Source organism: Gopherus flavomarginatus, chromosome 19 (assembly GCF_025201925.1).
Source record: "Gopherus flavomarginatus isolate rGopFla2 chromosome 19, rGopFla2.mat.asm, whole genome shotgun sequence".
Classification (NCBI taxonomy): Eukaryota; Metazoa; Chordata; order Testudines; family Testudinidae; genus Gopherus; species Gopherus flavomarginatus.
In genome coordinates this window covers 11,192,318-11,212,243 of record NC_066635.1, presented here as the reverse complement: position 1 = coordinate 11,212,243, position 19,926 = coordinate 11,192,318, and the positions used below count along the sequence as shown (strand labels likewise).

Sequence of the window (19,926 nt, the reverse complement as noted above, 5' to 3'; positions counted from 1 at the left end):
GATCAGTTATTTCTTTAAAATATCTAGGTATACAAAACCGTTGGCTTTGGCAGAGGCACAGCTGCTGGGGTGGTGGTGGTGAAATAAGGATAACATGTACTTCCTCCATTTGGTAACCATCCCCACAGCACACTCCTAGACACATACAGGTTCACTATCAGTTCGCAACACCCTCCCACATATCCCTAATATGGTTGCCTCCATTTAGCAAGGACACGTTAATTTTAACATACTCAACCCTATGTTTCATACAAAAGGCCCCACAATAAAAGCATTTATAAATGTTTGATAGAGTAGGTCCTTTTTGTGCTCCAGCAGAAAGGTTTTTGTTTTTTTTAATAAATCCAATAGCTTGACTGTCTATTCTGCTCTACTTTTCCCCCTTCTATTTTGCAGTTTTCAAATATCTGCATTTTGTAAGTGTTCCAAAGCTTTAATTTGCTGAAGAACGAGACACCAGGTCCTCGTTAATCTTTTATCAGTTTTATTACAAACTGTAAACAAAACCCAGTTCTTAAATAATTAAAGGGCAGAACAAGCCCTGAGGCAGATGAAGTCTGGGGGAGGGGGGAGAAATCAGAGTAAGCCCCCAGCTGCTTTTTTTTTTTATTTAATTGTCTACAGAACCAGGGAGTCTAGCTTCAGAACAGCAAATCATTCTGTGTCAACAGATTGAGTGTGACATCTCCCCAGCCCAGCTTTGACATCTACTGTGTCCTGAATATTAATCCATCTAGTACATGTTACTGGTTACACTCTAAATATACCACAGGGTTACAAGTCAAAAGCTCTGTCCCTAGCAGACTCATGCATACAGGAATTCTTTTGAATGTGTGTAGCTACGCTTAAGAGTTTGTTTCTTCTCTATCTCCCACATAACAATTCCTTCCAGACAGCAGGTGGTCTTACATGAGTTCAGTGCCCAAGGGAAAGTAACTGGTACATACTTCTCTTGGGTGCTGTTGCATAAATTCACTTTGGCTTAGTCTTTGTAGGGCATGGTACACTGGAGAGACACACAGAGAAGACATACGCCACTCTTGTTTAAAAGAACACACAACTGTTAACTCCGTCCCTTCTTTAAAAATATCCTGCCTTTGGCCAATATCCAGAAATGACTGTTAGGAGCTTCAGTTCACAAATGCCTTTAACTGAACTAATATTTGGGCTGCCACTTAAATTGATAACAATTTCATTGCAGAAAGATGCGAGGCAGAAAAAGGAGTATTACTTAGTAGTTCGATGAGAGCACTGAGTCAGAGCACTTCAGCTCTGCCACTGACTTACCGTGTGACCTAGGCCTCTATATTACTCTAATGCAGCCATTTGTAAAATAGGTATTAATTATCTTCCACACCACATGGCTGCTTTGAAGTTTACAATGTGGGTAAACATTCCCTCTGTTGGATTAAAGAGAGTGCTATTTAAACAGCAAACAACAACTCAGGGCTGGTCCACACTACGGGGGGAAATCGATCTTAGATACGCAACTTCAGCTACGTGAATAACGTAGCTGAAGTCGAATATCTAAGATCGGATTACTCACCCATCCTCACTTCGCGGGATTGATGTTCGCGGCTCTCCTTGTCAATTCCGCAACTCTGTTGGGGTTGATGGAGTTCCGGAATCGATATAAGCGTGCTCGGGGATCGATATATCGCATCTAGATGAGATGCGATATAACGATCCCCGAGCAATCGATTTTAACCCGCCGATACGGCGGGTAGTCTGGACGTAGCCTCAGTCTATCCCTTACTAGTTTGTCACCACAGGTGTGTAGCAAGTCCATTGCTACAAGGCACTGATGCAATATTGCTAGTATTACAGATACAGAACTTTGAGACTACCAATATGTTTAAAAATTCCTCTCTGCTCTGTCTTGTCTATAAGAGGCAATGTCTTCTAATGAAGCTCTCCAGAGCTTTCCAATCTGGAGGAAGCCTAAGTAACTATGAAAGCAGTACTGTACAAATGCTAACTACCTCACAAAGGATACAATGCTCCGGATACACATTTAAATTCATCTTTGTTGCACATACTTCAAAAATATAAAAAATCCTCACATAGAATTGGATGCATAACTAGCTTATTACATTCAATTCATTGTGCAAAGTTTCTTTGTCTTGCGTTGTATGTTTTGTGCATTGGACTGTAAAAGTTGCTTGACAGAAGCAAATATATTCAATTAAAAATTTACATCGGAAAAATGTAAGATGATTTTTTTCTTGCCATTTCACCTCTGAGTGGTTATCCCCAGTAGCACACTATTCTCCTTTTGTTCACAAACACACATGCGCATGTAGGCAGATCCTGGACTGTTAGTAAGTCTGTTTCAGGGCAGTTTTGTCCTTAAGTTGCAGGAAGATTCTCTGCCCCGCCCCACCCCACTCCCTCACACAAATATACCAGATGGGGGATCCTGGGGTGGCACACAGACCTACCAGCTTCTATTCTACCAATCCTCTATGAGAGCAACATAAAGGGGAACAATTTGTGGGACTTCAACTTCTTGTGCCTCGATGATGCCAGATTACTGTAATAGCCCCTTGGGACTGCTGGCATTCAACACAAGTTAATGCAGCCCCTGAGCTATTTTAACTTGTACTAGGGAGTTAGTGCCCCCAGACTCAAAGGAGAACACAGGTGCCTTAAAACTCCCCTTAGCTCCTCCAGCAGAGCCTGCAGATCCCTTGGACATCTGAAGATCTGGATCTTTATTTGAAAACCTCCTTATGAATTAGGGATAACCTGTTATAGCCAATAGGCAACCCTCAAGGTTTCACAGGATCTATTTGGTACTTAAACAGATTTTATCCAAAACAGGTTTGGCTAAAAATGGTCTAAATACCATGGCGGTTCCGTCACGGGGAAATGAGAAAATTAAATTGAAGTAAATAGATAAACAAATCACAATACTGAGCACTCTAGTATTTATCATCAATAGATCTCCCAATAGTTACAAAGGTGAGTGAGCATTACTAACTAATCTACAAATGGAGAAGATGAAGCACATAGAAATAAACTGACTCACCCAATACATCTTCATTCCCATTCTCTGTGCCATTCCATTTTAAATGTAAGAGTTCTGCTTCCATATTCCAGTGAAGGTTGTGAATGGGGCAGTTTGATGCACTAGACTGCAAACTGTACACCGCACACATTACCATAGGTTACTTCATGGGAGGGGTGGGACTTCTGCCTACACTTCACTGAACTGCCCAGTAGCCACAGCAGAAAGATGAGGGACAATTTCAGAAGTGAGCATGTGTGAAGCTAAGAAGAGAGAGTTCCACTGCTAAATGTTTGACCTAGAATTTTGAATGGATTGGCTATTTCCTAGGAATAATATTTCTTCATGAGCGTTTCAGTACCGTCTAGCTTTGGTTGTGCACACAAGACCACAAAGACACAATCTGGCCCTCTCTCTGCAGTTAACATGCCAACCTTTCAGCCCAGAATTTCTGAAAAAGGGAACAACAACAATAGTTTAAAGGAAAGCATTAACACCTCCACTTGCCAACCTTGAGAAAATCACAGCAACAGCACAGGCTGACCCTAGTGTCACCAAACATGTACAGTCCTTTAAGAAGCTTTGCATTCAGTGAAATACCCAATAACCTCATAACCCAATGCTAGAATGAAGCAAAGCCTAGTCTTTGCGATGACGCTGTATGCCTAGTCGCAGAGCCATTAAACAAACCACATGAAATTCAAGGCACAATGTTTACTCCCATGCCTGATGCAGGTGGATATGTTTGCAGGTGGTGTAAATCAGTGTAGCTCTATTGGATTTCAGGGACGCTATACCAATTTACACCAGCTGAGGCTCTGGCCCAGAGTTTGCACACAAGCAGCAGGGAAAGAGATAGTCATCCTTCCTCTGAAGTACTGGTAGCTGCAGTTGCACACTGAGAAAGTTATGCCTTTGAAAAATAAAGCGCACACACTACGTATTGCTGTTCAGGCAAGGGAAAATATCCTACAACTAAAACATACAATAGGCCTCAAATATATTTATTTACAACCTAAGTGAGAAAAAGAGAGCTCTCTATTGTATCATTTCCGTCCAGCCACAGAGTGTCATATTAATAATATGAATACATAATCCAGGTTCTAGCTGTATTTGATGCAGAACTATAAATATTTCAGTCTGGAAATAATTTTTTGTTATATTTGCCAATTTGAAAAAGATCAGTAGTGGAAACAAACAGTGACTGTTTCCAGCAAGCAGCATTCTGCCCCCAAAAGAATCCGGGAATGTGAAAATAACTTGATGTGAATACCCAGCCAGCATTTTCAGCACTAAATCAAACAGGCATCAAAATAGACACCTTCATAGTATAATGCACTAGTTTAAATCCTATGTGCCTGATCAATATTCAGTGGGAGTAAGATCTGTCCCAAGAAATTATCTGTTCATCTAATAGGAAAATTTAAGTAAGCAGCATCTGGTTGTGCAGAACACCTATGTCTAAAGTAATGACAGGAAATCAACAGAAAATGTGGCCACATGTAACCAGCCTTGCTAAGCATCGTTCAAACACAAGAGACTTATCTTTGAATGCAAATTCCTAATTTCCAGAGGCAACATTTCCTAGAGAGGATGATGAAGCAGTAAACACGCTCAGCTTCCAAGGAAAAATCAGTCATTCAAGGACAAGCAGCCAGGCCAACTAATTCCCTGTCCTCCCTCCCACCCTCCTACAACCGTAAAGGAGCCTGATCCCAAAGAGGTTAGTAGAAAGGCTTCTACTAACTTCAGGGGGCTTTCGATCAGGTCCTATGGGCTACATTTTCAAAACAACTCAGCACCATTTGGGATTAGATGCTCAAGTGAGCTCAGGTCCCACTGAGATAGCAAAGTAAGTGGCCAGATTTTCAAATGAGCTCAGCACATTGAGTGTCTAACTCTTTTGAACATCTGGTCATAAGTGTCATAATGCTGAGCACTTTTGAAAATCTAGTCCCAAATGTGGTGGCTGAGTTCTTGAAAACCTGGCTTCTGCACTGCCAGGAGAAAGACAACAATGAGATCAAAAGTGTGATGGGCAAGAGAGGTTGTGTCATGCTGTGCATAAATAAGCCGATCTCTTTCAAACCATTGTTATGAAAGGTGAGACAAATAACAGAGCAAACGTATGGAGCAGAGAAATCTCTGAATACACCACCAAGACATTAATCTACAGCTATCTTTCTTACTCTGCTACAGCTGCGCTGCAGCTTTTCAAGATACAATTCTTCTTGCTTGTCAAGAAGGATGCCAACTGCATCCAGATCACCAGAAGAGCAACACAGTCTAATGAAAGTCACGTTTGATGTACTATGTACTCTTCAATACCAAGTGGCTGAATTACCAGGTGCAGACCTCAGCATACTCTTAAAAAGTAATTTGGAATCAGGGCTTTGATTTAGATTGGCTGCATCCTTTACTTTCAAAGTACAACCGGTAATAATATAGTCTGCGAATTTAATATTTGAAACAGGGGTTCCATTTACCTCTTTGTACTTAGTCAAGGAAAATGACTGTAATTGAAATCTCTGTTGGAAATGAAGCCCTTGGAACATTCAAGTGGTTGCCTGCCCTTAAGGCTTTTTATTTTAAGCTGTCAAAATTGTAAGCTGCCTTTCACATGAGTAGGAGTCTTACTTTAGGATAGGAGATGAATGCACATTGTATCCAGGGACTGGGTGTTCTAATCTTATGTTACAGCTAAGAATGTCACTTTCTTCCTGTAGCCCTCCTGGAAACAGAGAAGTTTGCCTCAGTTGGAGACTAGGATCAGTGAGATCAATAAGCCTAATAAAGGGGATAGGGATTTTCAAGAATGAAGCAAAACCCCTTCAATTTCCCCATCATCATTCACAAGCTCCTTCACGACACAGCCAGTAACAAATTAGGTCAGAGTGCCTATGCCTGATGCCTAATTACATACCTTCCAAATCTTCCAGCATGACATTACCTTCCCAGAATCTCCCTGTTTTTTCCAAGTGAAAATGATTTCTTAGTATCATCATCAATATTCTACCACAGAATTGTAACTCATTGTAAATGCACTCAGATTGAACATGCATATAGTATAAAAAAGCCTGATGTTCAAATGACCTTACGTTAAACCTTTGTAAGGTGAAACAAACTTTGTTCCTGTTCCAACAGAATTCTGTTGTAGGACATTATAGCTGATCCGCAACAATCTGGAGAGGAAATTGGACAAATTATTTTTTGTTTCGCTAAAATAAAATAAATAAACATACAACTGTGAAGTGGTTTAATATTATTTGTCCAACAATGTGGAACAAATGTTTGGAAAACTTGAATAGGCCAAACTACATTTTTTTTTTAAATCCAATATTAAGTGCTCTCTTATTTTAAGGATATACCTACACTGCACTGCAAACTCTGGGGTGTGCGTGAATTGCACAGAGCAGCAAACCATTGTACTTTTGCTGCCCTGTGTGGACGATGCTGGTGCAAATTAAAAAGATACCTAGTTTGCTTTAACATAGTCCTCTTTCAAATAGGACTATGTTAATGCCAACTAGATACCTTTCAATTGCCATGAACAGTGTTCACATGGGGCAGTTAGAGAGCAACATTTTGCTGTGCTCTATTGCAGTTCATAGAATATCAGGGTTGGAAGGGACCTCAGGAGGTATCTAGTCCAACCCCCTGCTCAAAGCAGGACCAATCCCCAACTAAATCATCCCAGCCAGGGCTTTGTGAAGCCTGCAGTTAACCTTCCCCACCGCCACACTTAGTCTGCAATGTGGTGCCATGTAGACATACTGCAAGAGAGCTCAGCATTCAGGATTCAATGTCACCATTTAGACACAGCCCAAGAAGAGGTTTCAGACCTCTTTGAGCTCCCTGCTGGAGCACCTCTCTCTTGGATACAGCATATTCTCCCAGCAGGCTTATTGGGTGGGGCGGGGGGAGAAAGGGGAAGGGTGCAGCCAAGCCCCCATGTTCTCATCTCTTTGGGACACTGTGTACCCCTAGGGTGGAGTAGCCCCTGAACTCCTTTAAGTGGGAAGAGCAGAACCCTGGGAAGGCACAACCCCAGCCTGTGGCAAAGGGACCTGCTTCATTCACTCAATCTACCAACAGCGGAGGAGCGGGGAGCAATCCATGTGCAGCAAGGCAATGGAACTTGCTGCTGATATGAAACTGGGTGGGCCAGCCAGTATGAAGGAAGAGGAACAATGCATGTGGAGTATTGGGGCTTACTGATATCAACGTACCGTATGAAAGGAAATGAGTAGAGAGAAGCAAGGCGCTGACCCAGATCTGAACTTCCTCACAATTCAAGGGAACCCAGAGTTTTGAGTCAGGCCCTTCTCTAGTAAATGAAGCTACAGACAATACAATTAAGGAGGAGGAGCAGCCACAGAGATTGAAGATCTGGGGTTCGATGGCTGATGTTCCTCATTAATACAATGCTTAGCAGCAGTAAAACACAGATACTCCAGGATGGTAAAACAGGGACACAGACTGTACAGGTGGGACATGTTATAACTGCATATGCTACCGGAAATATCACATTTATAACACTGTATGCAAACAAAGAGGACCTCAGCCACTGAGGGCTGGTCTACACTACGGGGGAAAATCGAGCTTAGATACGCAACTTCAGCTACGTGAATAACGTAGCTGAAGTCGAAGTATCTAAGATCAAATAACTCACCATCCTCACAGCGCGGGATCGATGTCCAAGGCTCCCCCTGTCGATTCAGCAACTATGTTTGGGTTGGTGGAGTTACCGAATCGATATAAGCGCGTTCGGGGATTGATATATCGTGTCTAGATGAGACACAATATATCGACCCCCGAGCAATTGATTGCTACCCGCCGATACGGCGGGTAGTGAAGACGTACACTAGGATGTGCAGTATTCTACAAGGAATAGACAGGCTGCAAAGCTACTTGATCTGGCCAGAGCAAAGGGTGTCAACTTCAGCTACACAAATTGGGCAATAAAAAGTCAGAGGAACTTTTTTATACAGAGAGAGAAACGCAATCTATTAAGTCCAGCTGAGGAATGGAATTTTATCAGGATATTGCGGTGAATCAGAATAAGGTCACAACTTCTTTCTACCCTAATTTATTCATCTTTCAAATAGGGATAATAAACGTATTGAACTGACACAAACAGAGCAAAGCTCAATTAACCTTAGGCATGCAGCAGTTTAACTAGAGGCGTGATTTAACACTTGCTAAGTGAAAAGTCTGTGCGGACACTCATTTTGATTTAAGAGTGGTTTATTTCTGTTTAGATTAAATCACCTCCTGAGGCCTTGTCTACATGAGAAAGTTGCAACAGTTAAACTTAACCCAGGTGTCAAACCCGTATAATTAAACTGGTTCACAGACAGTTATTTTGGTTTAGGAGTCGCTTAAATAAAGATGTCTACACAGTGAAGTGTATCTGTTTAATTAAATCAGTCTTAAATCACAAGTTAGTACTGGTATACCTGTCTCACAGGGTTGCCAACCCTGCAGAATTGGCCTAGAGTCTCCTGAAAGCGGCATCAATCTCCTGGTGACTATTGAAAGCAATCCAGGATATTTTAATAGGATATTTTAAGAAAATGACACTACATCATGCTGGGAGCAGGAGAGGAATCTCCCAGAATAACTTCACTCAGAGTTGGCAATCCTACTCTCTCGTGTAGACAAGCCCTTAATTTCTCCAAGTGCTTTGAAAGGCATTATGGTAAGTGTAAAAGACGAGTGTTGTTACACTATGAAATAAAATGCAAGGGCAGCTTGCAGAATACATAGTGGTACAACTAAAGGGTTTTTTTGGGAGGCAGGAGGGGGAAGGAAGTTCGTTTTGTTTTTAATAAAAAAGGGATGGATTTCCTGGTTTTCATCCACGCTCAAAATTCCCAAGTTATCGCTTTCAGAGAATCTGTCTGACAGAACTGGTATGACAGGTTATGTAACTAAAAAAACCAAAACAAAATGCAAGCTTGTCTCCAACTGATGGAAGAGCAGCAATATTATCTGCCTGGTTCAGTCACTGAAAGTTTGTTGTTTTTTTTAAAACTCTACCTGAATTACAAGGAGTGTTTTTAAAAAAAAACAAAGCTAACTAAATCCCCAAATTTCCAGGTGAAAAGAACCTGAGATGCATTGTCACTCAAAACTGGATGGCTGGATTTTTAGATACTGTAAATTAGATTTTTAATTCCAGGAGGATTTTCATATACTAAATATGCAGAGTTCTCTGGTGTTTTCAGTTTTAAGATAAATTTCTGTTTTAGCTTATGATGTTTCTTCTGATGGCCTAGAGTGGTTGGCGGGGAAGGCACAGGTGAGGTCATATATGGGTATTTTATAAGGTGGGTTTTGTACTCAAGTTTTCTTTGTAATACTGTGCAAAACCAAAAAAAAAGAAAACCGGACAGCTAAATCTGTGACTTAATTAAACATGCTATTTGCAGCCAGCAATAATGATAAGACTGTCTTGTTAAATGAAACACACACTTTCACTGTGTGTGGCACAACCTGAGGCACACACACAAAAAAATCAACATGGGACTCCTGTCAAGAATAGAAAATGCACATTAAACATACGAATCTTTGTGTCTTGTTTTAAGAGACAGATTTGAAAATTGGTGAGGGATGATCAGGGCCAGGGATGGGAGATGGTGATTGTTGTTTGTGGTTCTCAAGAAGTTGTTTTTGACTCTTCACCATTTTGCTGGGATGAAAATTATAAGAAGGTTGTGTCTGAATGGGTCTCAGGGCTACCAGCAATTAGATCATTTTTTTAACCTGGGGTAGGAAAACCCCACAAGGGAGATACTCAGTGCAATTATCTTTCAATGTAAACCTCTGTCATCTGTCCCCCACTCCCAGCAACAAGGTGCTAAAGGAGACCAGACACAGACAAGGCTGAGAGAGAGATTGATGAGAGCCAAGGGGGAACACGTCAGTAATAATTATCAGCAATTCAATTTGATTGCAAAGTCTCAAAATACTGTAGTTAAACTGTCTTGAAATACATTTTCCTCCTGTTTGATCAATAAAGGCTTCTTTTCTCATGAAGATTTAAGGACAATTAAACATTTGCTTCACCATTCAAGAAATGAAAGCACCAATTTCAGCACAGAAGCAGGTCACATCTCAAAACCAGCTCCACGGAACAAGATATCTTTCTGTCTTCAGATCCCCACACACAAGGAAAGAAGCACATCTTTACAGCTGCTGTTTTAAAAGCGACTGCCTTAGGAACTAGATGCAAGATTTTCTTCTCCTTCCACCTTGTACCATGCTACAGCTCCAGCTGCCTGCTACCTGTCAGATTTCAAGTGAACATTCTGCACTGTGCTGGATTTCATCAGAAAATTATTAAGCCATGGGAAAATGCATGCACCAGTGAAACTTCTAGGCAGTATTAGCTCTGCTGGTGGCCAGAACTGCCTGTCAAGAGAAGGGGTCTGGAGGGATACATACGCGTATCTCCCTTGGGAAAGGCTGGAAGAGAAAACATATTGACTTACCTTCTCCGCATACTTGAATTTGACATAGAACCAACTTGACTTGATCATTGTCTCACCTCCTGCCCTTCAGAGTGGGGGTGGGGGGACTAGTCTGCTGAGGAATAGCAGTGTGCCAGCAAGGTTCCTCCAGAGTCAACGTTTTCCCAAGGATGGCACAGTATTGTGTGCGTGTGAGCGTGGGGTGGGAAAGAACAAACAAAAAAGATGCTCTCCCTTTGTGGCTCCAATTTTGTCCCTCTATGCCCTTCTAATGCTGAGTGCGATCTTGCCTTCTGAAACAGTGCTCTCTGAATGCCTTGCTCTGAGTTTCTCTGTCAGCTTGGCTGTCTGACAAGAGAATTCCTCAAATGGACTTCAGCTGCATTCATCACAAATGGCACATGTCAGTAAAGCCAGGAGGCTGGCTTCAGACTTGGCAGCCTCCCAGCACCAGGACCTCCCTCAGTGGGATGAATAATGAATTCCAGAACTTCCCTCCAGGCACAGATTAACACCTGGCTAAACATTATTCTGACAACAGCGCTTGCCCATTCGGAGAGTCCACCACGTGGCTTTAACCCCTTCCTCCCCTACTAATCAGGATAGCAGCATTCTTAGAGTGTCCCCCTGAAAGTCCTCCGCCCACCCCAAAGAAAGATTATAGAACTAAATATAGTTTAGAAACAATAAAGCCTCTTAAGCATAAAGCAAATATCTCCTTTACAGTTCCCCAGCGTTAGTAACACAGCCATGTAACCAGAGCACACAATCAAAAGCCAGACTCTTCCTCTCACCGTAAGTCTCTCCCCTCCTGGACAGAGGGGCAGACTAATCTTTGATACCAACAGATTAATATTTTGCAATACCATGTGTGAACACATTTTGCAATACCATGTGTGAACACTTTTACCAGCTGGTAACATGAGACTAACGTTCACAGAAACGTAGAAATTGCAGTTGGAAAAGATCTATTAGACAGTCCATTTCTTCCTGGCCAATGCAAGATTAGTTCTCAATTTCCTGTCTTAGTTGCACCTCATCAGCAGCTCCTCCCTTCCAATTCCATATTGGAACCTGGTGCATATCAGGTTTCGAAGGCAGGATAGAAAAAACAGACTACTTTATTTCCATTTTATTTGTTGTATACTAAGAGTAAAAACTAAGTAGACATGTATCCTGATGTACTCTTTATGACCTCAGCATCTCAACTTGAGCACAAAACCTCAAAGGAAATGACTTTCTTACATTTATGTAGGTACTTCTATACAATGAGCATATGGGCCATGTTAGTGCCCAACAAATATTCATTTATATACCCAATGACCATATGAAATAGGGAAGTAGAAATCTCTCCCTGACTCAAAGGGGGAGAGGTGACTTGCCCACAATCACATAGCAAGTCTGTGGCAAGGCTGGGAAGTGAACCCATATTTAAGTCCCAGTCTAGTGTCTAAGCTATGAGACCATCTTTCTTAGTCCTGCTAATACTTCGTTCTGCTTTGAGTACAGAGGACTGGACTAGATGACCTCTCAAGGTCCCTTTCAGTTCTATGATTCTTCTTTGTTAAACAACTATTTATTTCTTCAAAACACTAAATTTGGGGGTCATTTTTAAATACAGCTTCTGGTTTTGGGGGTGTAATTTTGTGCTGGCCATCAATTGTGGGCTCAAAGATTAGCATGTTAAATATTCTAGTGCAAATTAGGCAGATTGATTCAAAATAAAATGCTTTGTTCCTGCAATTGTATCAAATCTAAATGGGGCTATTAGTCTTAGAATTATTATTGTTTGTGCCTAAAAATTCATTGCAAGATGAAAAATAGACCCTAAACATTCCCTGCCAAAAAAAGGTGATCTTAATGCAGAAAGCTCTGGACGGTGCATGAAATACATGCTGTGATGACTGCATGACTGAGGCCACTAAAGTACCTGCCAACGGCAGTTTCCACAGCTGCATAAGGGATGTAGATGCACAACCTCTACTGAATTTAATGAAAGTTGTGACTAAAAACCTTAAACGGCTTTGAAAATTTCAGCCTCTGTTGGTTTATGGGTGTGATGTTATCAGATTAAAATATGACCATTTAGATCATTGTTGCTACCACTGTTCTATAATGGCAACAGATCTTGTACACAGTCTATCAAGTAAGGTGTCAATGGAAAAGTTATAATTTGTTTAATATGATTTTCTTATTTGTATGCATGTATTGTTTTGGTATCTGAAGTTATGAATATTGACTATGTACCTGTATTTCAAATGTGTTAGCTCATGTGGTAGCACCCACAAGTATTTAGTCGTGCATCATAAAGGGATGATTCAAGCTGAATGGCCCATCAGGGTACACTTAACTCACAATGGACCATGGAAGTTGCCCATCCACACCTGATGGACTTTCATGTGAAAATTCTGAGTATGGGTAATGGCCTCGGCTAAAGCATGCATGGACATATGACTTGCCCATGTGACTCCAAACACCATCTTGTTACCTGTAATTTTCTACAAACTAGCACAATAGGTTTCCCCTTCACTTGGCAGAAGCTATAAAAAGCCCAGCAAACATCTCCGTTTTGCCTCTCTCCTGCTCAAGCCTCTGAACTTATACTAATGGGAGCATTCTAACCATGGGACAGAGCGAGAACCTTCCAATGATTTGGCAGCAAACAGAGTCTTGACTTAAGCCAGCAATTTATTTCTTCACTGCTACAAGCCTGATCCAAGAACTTGGCAATTGTTGTGTATTTGATTCCTTTAACTAATTTTAACTCACTTTTTTCTCTCTTTATTTTTATAAACAAACCTTTAGATTTTAGATACTCAAGGATTGGCAACAGCATGATTATTGGGTAAGATCAGAGTTGCATATTCGCCTGAGTATGTGGCTGGTCCTTTGGGATCAGAAGAACCCTTTGGTTGATTAAATTGGTTTTAAATAACCACTCATCATTAAGTTTAGTGTTTTTGGTGGTGGTACAAGAACTGGAATACCCAAGGAGGCTGCATTTCTGACTTGTTAGCCAGTGTGATGAGACAGATGTCTACTTTTGTTGCTGGATTGGTATATTTTATGGGAGAATAACCACAAGCTTTGGGGTGTGTCTACCCTATTTCTCAGCAGTTTGTCCTGAATATGGTATGCTCAGTTGTGAACCACAATGACAATGGGAAATTTCAGAAAACATACAGATGTCACATACTAACTACAATGAGGGAAAGGAAATGTTCAAACTGCAAGTGAAAGTGAAAACCAGAGCAGTTTAAAATGTGTCAGCTTCTGATTTCTTCACATAGTAGAAGTGGCAAATAAATAAATGGACCAGACTGTGTCTAGGCCATACAGAGGTGTCCCAGGGAGGGAGATGGTACAAGGAGCCATCCAACCCCACCCTATACCTCTGCATAGGGAACTGCCATAATTTAAATCTCTGCCCAGGAACATGCTCCCTGCTAGCACCATCTAGGCTATTATCCACCCCACCGGGGGCAGGGAGGAGATGGACCGAAGACATATCCACACCCTCCCAATGCCGGTGTCCACAAAGAACAGCACATTGTGCCACATCCCATTATGGGGAGTAGCAGCAGCTGGACTTGTGCTGATCGAGGAGCTCTGGGAAGGACTGTACCTGAGGCACAGTATCTCTTGGTGGGTTCTAGTGTGTTAGCGTGGCCCCACATTGTCCACGGCACATGGGTGTGGCTGAAAACAACTGAGCCCTGGATTCAGGGCTCTGGAGACAACCAGACAGTGGCTTAACAGTATCTTGTGTCAGCTTGTGTTCCATGGCTCAGGAACTCTCTTATGGTTTTATTATTATACTTTTTGTTTGTTTGTTTTAAAAAGTGAATCTAATGCACACGAGTGGCCTGGGCTGACGTCTCTAGAGACCTTTTATAACCACAGGACAATCACAGAATAGGCAGCAGCAGTGCAAACTTCTCCAGCTCAACAGTGACCCAGGTGGAGCTGCTCTCCATGTTCACTTAATCTTTCACACCGCTGCTGAGAATACCAAAGATACCAGTTATTAGCAACCCCGTCTGACTGTAGCTTACGTGCACAGACAGCTACACAAGCACATATGTGCGTATACACAAGGAGAACACAACCATTTAATTTTAAGCATAGCATTTATCTTCATGACTTGAGAACAGTACCATCATTTATTTTGACGCTCTCTATGTCAGCATTTTGTCTGCAATGTATTTGTGTCTCATATTTAATACAGCTATTGTCTAAACAGTTCATCATACAATAGCGTAGCTTCAGTTAGGCAATTCATCTTCACTTGTTAAGGGAATGGTCACTGCACAAACAAAACATTTGTTATGAATTCATCCCTAATACATGAAAACATCCATGTCCAAAATTATGCTAATCTGTACCTCTCTTTCATACATCCATCAACAAGATGAAGTCATTTACTGTGTAGATCCTACCTGTATGCAACGAGAACCAATATGGGGCCTTTTCTACAGGTAGCTGTCCTTCAGCAGAACATCTGCAATTGTCTTGAATTAAAGGGCTTCCTTTGGATTTATTAAGTTGATTTTGCCATAATCCAATATAGTTTACAATGTGAGGTAGGGTAAAAAAGGAATGAAGATTGCTTACTAGATTGCTTTTCAGTAGATGACTGGTACAAGCTTGTTAATACACCCTCCTAATTCTTTATAGCACAACATATGATTTATGATGCTTTCACTGTCCCCATTACCAAGCCATTCACATACCAACACAGGGCAAACAAAACAGAGGCATCTTAGATTTGACTCTGAAGATGCTTCAAAACAGTACATGACTTCTGCCCCGACACCCTGTATGTTTTTCTATGCTGTTTAGCCATGCCAGCATTTGGGGTCTGCTCCTGCCCTGGGGGACAAAGGAAAAAGACAATGATTGGAAAAACATGCCCCGCTAAACATCTCTTCTGTAGCTACTGTGGTAGGAGAGTTGATGGGATTTACGAAGCTAGCCATCTGACCCTTATTTTACCTCATACATGGTGTGGTATAAATGCACAAGTATCAGTTAATTGGGAAGACCAGTAGAGACTCCAAGAAGCCAGATGAAGCAATGGATCCACCACCTAAGGCTCCCTGATTCTCTTGGATGATCTGTGCTAGCCCCAAAATAGGTTAAAGCAGCCTAAAGGTTCAAAGGGCACTGCCCTCTACAAAAGGTACACTGGGATTGGGTGGAGGAAGGCATGTCAGCTCTGAACAGCTCTCATCACATCCACTCTGGAAAAATTCTCAGCTGCCTTCATCTGGCTGCTTGCCACCACCAGAACAGGAAAGATTCTATGCTTATTTTACTGAAGTTGCATTTACACCTTCCAGACAAGAAAATTAAGCATGAGATTGTTACAAATGTGGGGCATAAACGAGATAAATATACTGCCATCTCCACCAAAGCGTTAGAAGAATTCTTGTTAGGAGGCTAGGAAAGGGAAGAATATTTCAGAATTCATACACGGATTCTAAAGCATCACCAAAACCAGTGACCATTGGAAAACTATTAGGATCACAGGGCAAAGGTATACGAGTTCTGTAAAGGTGCAAACATTTCCAAAGATCAGAATATCTCAACAAGGGAGACTAAATTTAATTTAAAATAATCCAAAACTATTAAGCTTTTATTGTGTGTCCCTTTTCATCTCCTAGAGGAGGTGGCCAGTTCCCCAAGATTTAGAATGTGCCAACAATTTCAGATTCATTTCACGACAGCCACATAGCAGGATTTCTGTTCCAGAACAATTCCAAAATTCTGCCAGCTCAGTCTTTACCCAAACTCCTTTACATACCAAAAAGGCAGTGAGCCTTAGTGCAGGGGTTGCCGGGGAGTGGTGCCAAAATGAGTGGGAATTTAAAAACAAAAAAAGATTTGTCTCTAAATGTGCTAAACAAACCAGGATTCCAATGTCCTCAGGGGACCCAGATTACAGGGTGCATTTGATTCACATGAAAGCCTAAGGAGAATCCTCACTGTTCTGGCTCATGGACAACAATGTGGCATCTTGCTGTCTGTCATAAATAGGATAATAATCCTTTCTAGTTTCTTACAACATGCTCTTCCATCAACACCATCTGCTCCTTCATCTTGAGAGTTGTCTGAAAATCTCTTCATAAACATGCTGCTGTCAAACCATACTGAGGCCCATATTTTAAAAAGGAAACTCTGGTTTAAATCCAACTCAGGTTGGAAGTATTTGAGAGCTATTATGATTTGATAGCCATGTAGAGTAGGGTTGCCAATCCTCCTGGTTTCACCGGGAGTCTCCCAGAGGCTACTGAAGCCAAACCTGGAGATTTTAGGCACTAAAAGTCTGGCAGTACAGCGGGGCTAAGGCAAGCTCCCTGCCTACTCTAGCTCCATGCCACTCCTGGAAGCGGTCAGCACATCCTTGCGGCCCCTGGGGGAGTGAGGGAGACTCCGCGCGCTACCCTCGCCTCAAGCACCAACTATGCAGCGGCCATTGGCTGGGAACTACAGCCAATGGGAGCTGCAGAGGTGGTGCCTGCAGAAGGGGCAGCACGTGGAGGCCCCCTGGGCCCCCCACCTATCAGCTGCTGCCAGAGGGATGTGCTGGTCGCTTTCAGGAGCTGCCCAACGTAAGCGCCGACCAGCTGGAGCCTGCACAGTAACCCCTGCCCAGAGCCCACAACCTGCACCCCGTCCTGCACCCAAACTCCCTCTCGAAGCCCACACCATGCACCTCCTCCCACACCTCAACTCCCTGGCCCCAGCCCAGAGCCCACACCCAAACTCCTTCCCAGACCCTGCAACCGCACCCCCTGCCCCAGCCTGGTGAAAGTGAGTGAGAGTGTGTGGGGTGGGGGAGGGATGGAGTGAGTGGGGGCAAGGGCAGGGGCAGGGCAAGGGTGTTTGGGTTTGCGTGATTAGACAGTTGGCAACCCTAGTGTAGAGGCAAATTAGTTAGTGTCCACAGTAATTGTAACCAGCACTGTGGTTGTCAAACTCAGCAGAGAGATCAAGGATTAAATGGGCTTGGAGACCAAATGGATCTCTAAACCCCCAGAGATGGATCATTCAGGGTGGTTCCATGCCATATAACTAGTGTGAGGTGGGGAAGCAGACACTCCCATCACACCTGTGTGTGTGTGTGTGTGTGTGTGTGTGTGTGTGTGTGTGTGTGTGTGTGTGTGTGTGTGTGTGTGTGTGTGTGTGTGTGTGTGTGTGTGTGTGTGTGTGTGTGTGTTTTATGGAAGGAGGGCTTTCATCCCCAACTGTGTCAATTCATCACTTTTATATTTGGGTAGGGATGGGATTAAACAGACACTCACTCCTTGGTATAATTTACTGCAGCCACACCAATGTAGAGTCAATGTTAGGTTTCCAATAGCAAAGCAACATAATGAGTGTTCCCTCACAGGAGTTTTTCAAACCGTCTTTCTTAAAGACACTGGCAAACCAATTCCAAAAAAATCGGTAATTTCCTTCATTCCTGAATTTGTGTGTTCTTCCTCATGACAGTAATTGTCCAGTGTGGGAAATGGCCGCAGCCCAGAACAACCCTGCATATCTCAGGATATACCAGATCAGAAGAGCTCCTCTTTCCTAGAGCGTCGCTTCCTGACTCAAAGGGAACCTAGGACACAGTTCAGGTTAAGAAGAAAAAAAGGATAGCTTGAAGAGCCATCTTTTCTTGTGAATACTAATGCAGAGTGCAGCGGTGGGGCACATTAAATTCACAAGTGAGCTCACTCTTCAGGCTGAAATTAAGGCTAAGGAATAACACCACCTCTTAAAAGGTTCAAAGAGTGGGAAACAAAGTTTATAGATGACAAGTTCTATACCATCACTAAGTTTACATATTCAGATTCAAGAGACAGACTGGCCACATCTATACCCAGTATGGTTAATCAAAGCCAGCCTCCTGATTGCTCACAATATGTTATTTCTGACATATTGAATTATATCAAGTTACATTAAGGAAAGCCACTGATATTACATGACATAAGTAATTGTGCCACAATTCCATGTGTTAGGATACTCAGAAGGTTGCTTAAAATAGGCATTTTTCATCTCTCAGATATAAACTGCAGCATTTTTATCTGTAACTTTTAAAAGAGGCCCCCAAACAAAAAAACTGATTAATGCGATTGAAAGGTTAAACTCTGCTTGTACAATCCTGAACACTGTTTTAACAATTTAAATAACTCATACCTAGTTCTTATATTAGTGCTTGGTTATTTGAGTGTCAACTTTCAAAGCAGGTCTACCTTATCAAGAGAAAAACTTGCATGTTAAGAATACACAAGTGATCTGACCTACACAGGTCTCAGCTTCACATATGCAGACCAGATTAATTCCTGGGATGCTCCATCATCTTGCCTTGCTGAGTAACACCTTATAGTACAACATTCAAGCATCCCTGTATCTCTCTCACTTACATATGGAACAGGAATTGCACAGCAAGAAGGGGGGGAGGGAGGAGGATGTGCTTCAAGGAAAGGAACACAAAGGGTATAGGTGTAAAGGATATGGGATATTATATACACACACACACACCACATCTGACAAAATCCTAAGAAAGCATTTAGTTCTGGAAATGAGGAGACATCAAGGTTCAGAGGACTCAGGCCTCAATTCAGCAAGGTACTTAAGCAAGTGTTTAAGTCTACCTCTATTCAACAGAACACTTAAGAACATGCTTAACTCTAAACACATCCCTTTAAAGACAGCACAATAGATCCTCAGGTGGTGTAAATTGTGATTGCTCCACTGACTTGTATGGAGTGACGACCATTTACAGCATTTGAGATCTGACCAATGAGACTTAAAAACATGCTTAAGTGTTCTGCTGAATAGGGATCACTTCCTGTACTCTAGTTTGTATGTTCGGTAACACTGCATCTTTCTGTCTGATCTTACATTGTTGTTGTTTGTTTTTTTGAATGTACAGCTATTTAAAAATGTTAAAGAAAAATTAAATCAAATATGCACTACTGCATGCTTAATACATTATGAGATGTGCAGTGGTGTGTTTCCATACCCCGTGGGATTTGAGCCTTCATGCTAGACAAAATTTCTTCTGTCACTCTGCATCCAGAACTATAACTCACCCTGTCACCCTTCTGCTTTAGCAAAAGAGGAATTTGTTGGTGCAATGTTGTGTAACAGCTCCCTGCCACCCTTGTCTGTTAGCCAGCTTCCCCTGCCCCCCTCAAAAAACCTCCCCCCCGCACTCCTTAGCACTATACCAGTCCCACTTTGCCTTTCAGGCAAATTTCAGTTCCCCAACTCTCCAGAAGCTTCTCCTTGCAGAATCCAGCCCTGTCACTAGATGCCCCCAGACATACCAATTCAGCTTTTTCCAAAGAGACAAAACACACACCAGCCTGTTGGCTCAACTGAGGATGCACACCTCACTTTACTATAACAGCACTAACATGACATTATAGTAAGACAAGAGTA

At 42.1% G+C, this 19,926-nt stretch overlaps 1 protein-coding gene across 7 annotated transcripts in view; it reads right to left on the bottom strand.

Moving 5' to 3' along the window:
- AUTS2 (activator of transcription and developmental regulator AUTS2) overlaps positions 1–19,926 on the bottom strand; it is a 939,222-nt gene that overhangs the window by 604,492 nt on the left and 314,804 nt on the right. Inside the window, exon 1 of one of the 7 annotated variants that reach the window (XM_050929481.1) lies at positions 10,507–10,648. The exons of 5 other annotated variants lie outside the window; for them this stretch is intronic. In XM_050929481.1, coding sequence (XP_050785438.1) covers positions 10,507–10,554 — 48 coding nt within the window. In that variant the 5' untranslated portion in view covers positions 10,555–10,648. Of the gene's footprint in view, positions 1–3,031; positions 3,068–10,506; positions 10,649–19,926 lie in introns of those variants that run through there. One more of the 7 variants, XM_050929482.1, reaches the window with a different exon arrangement.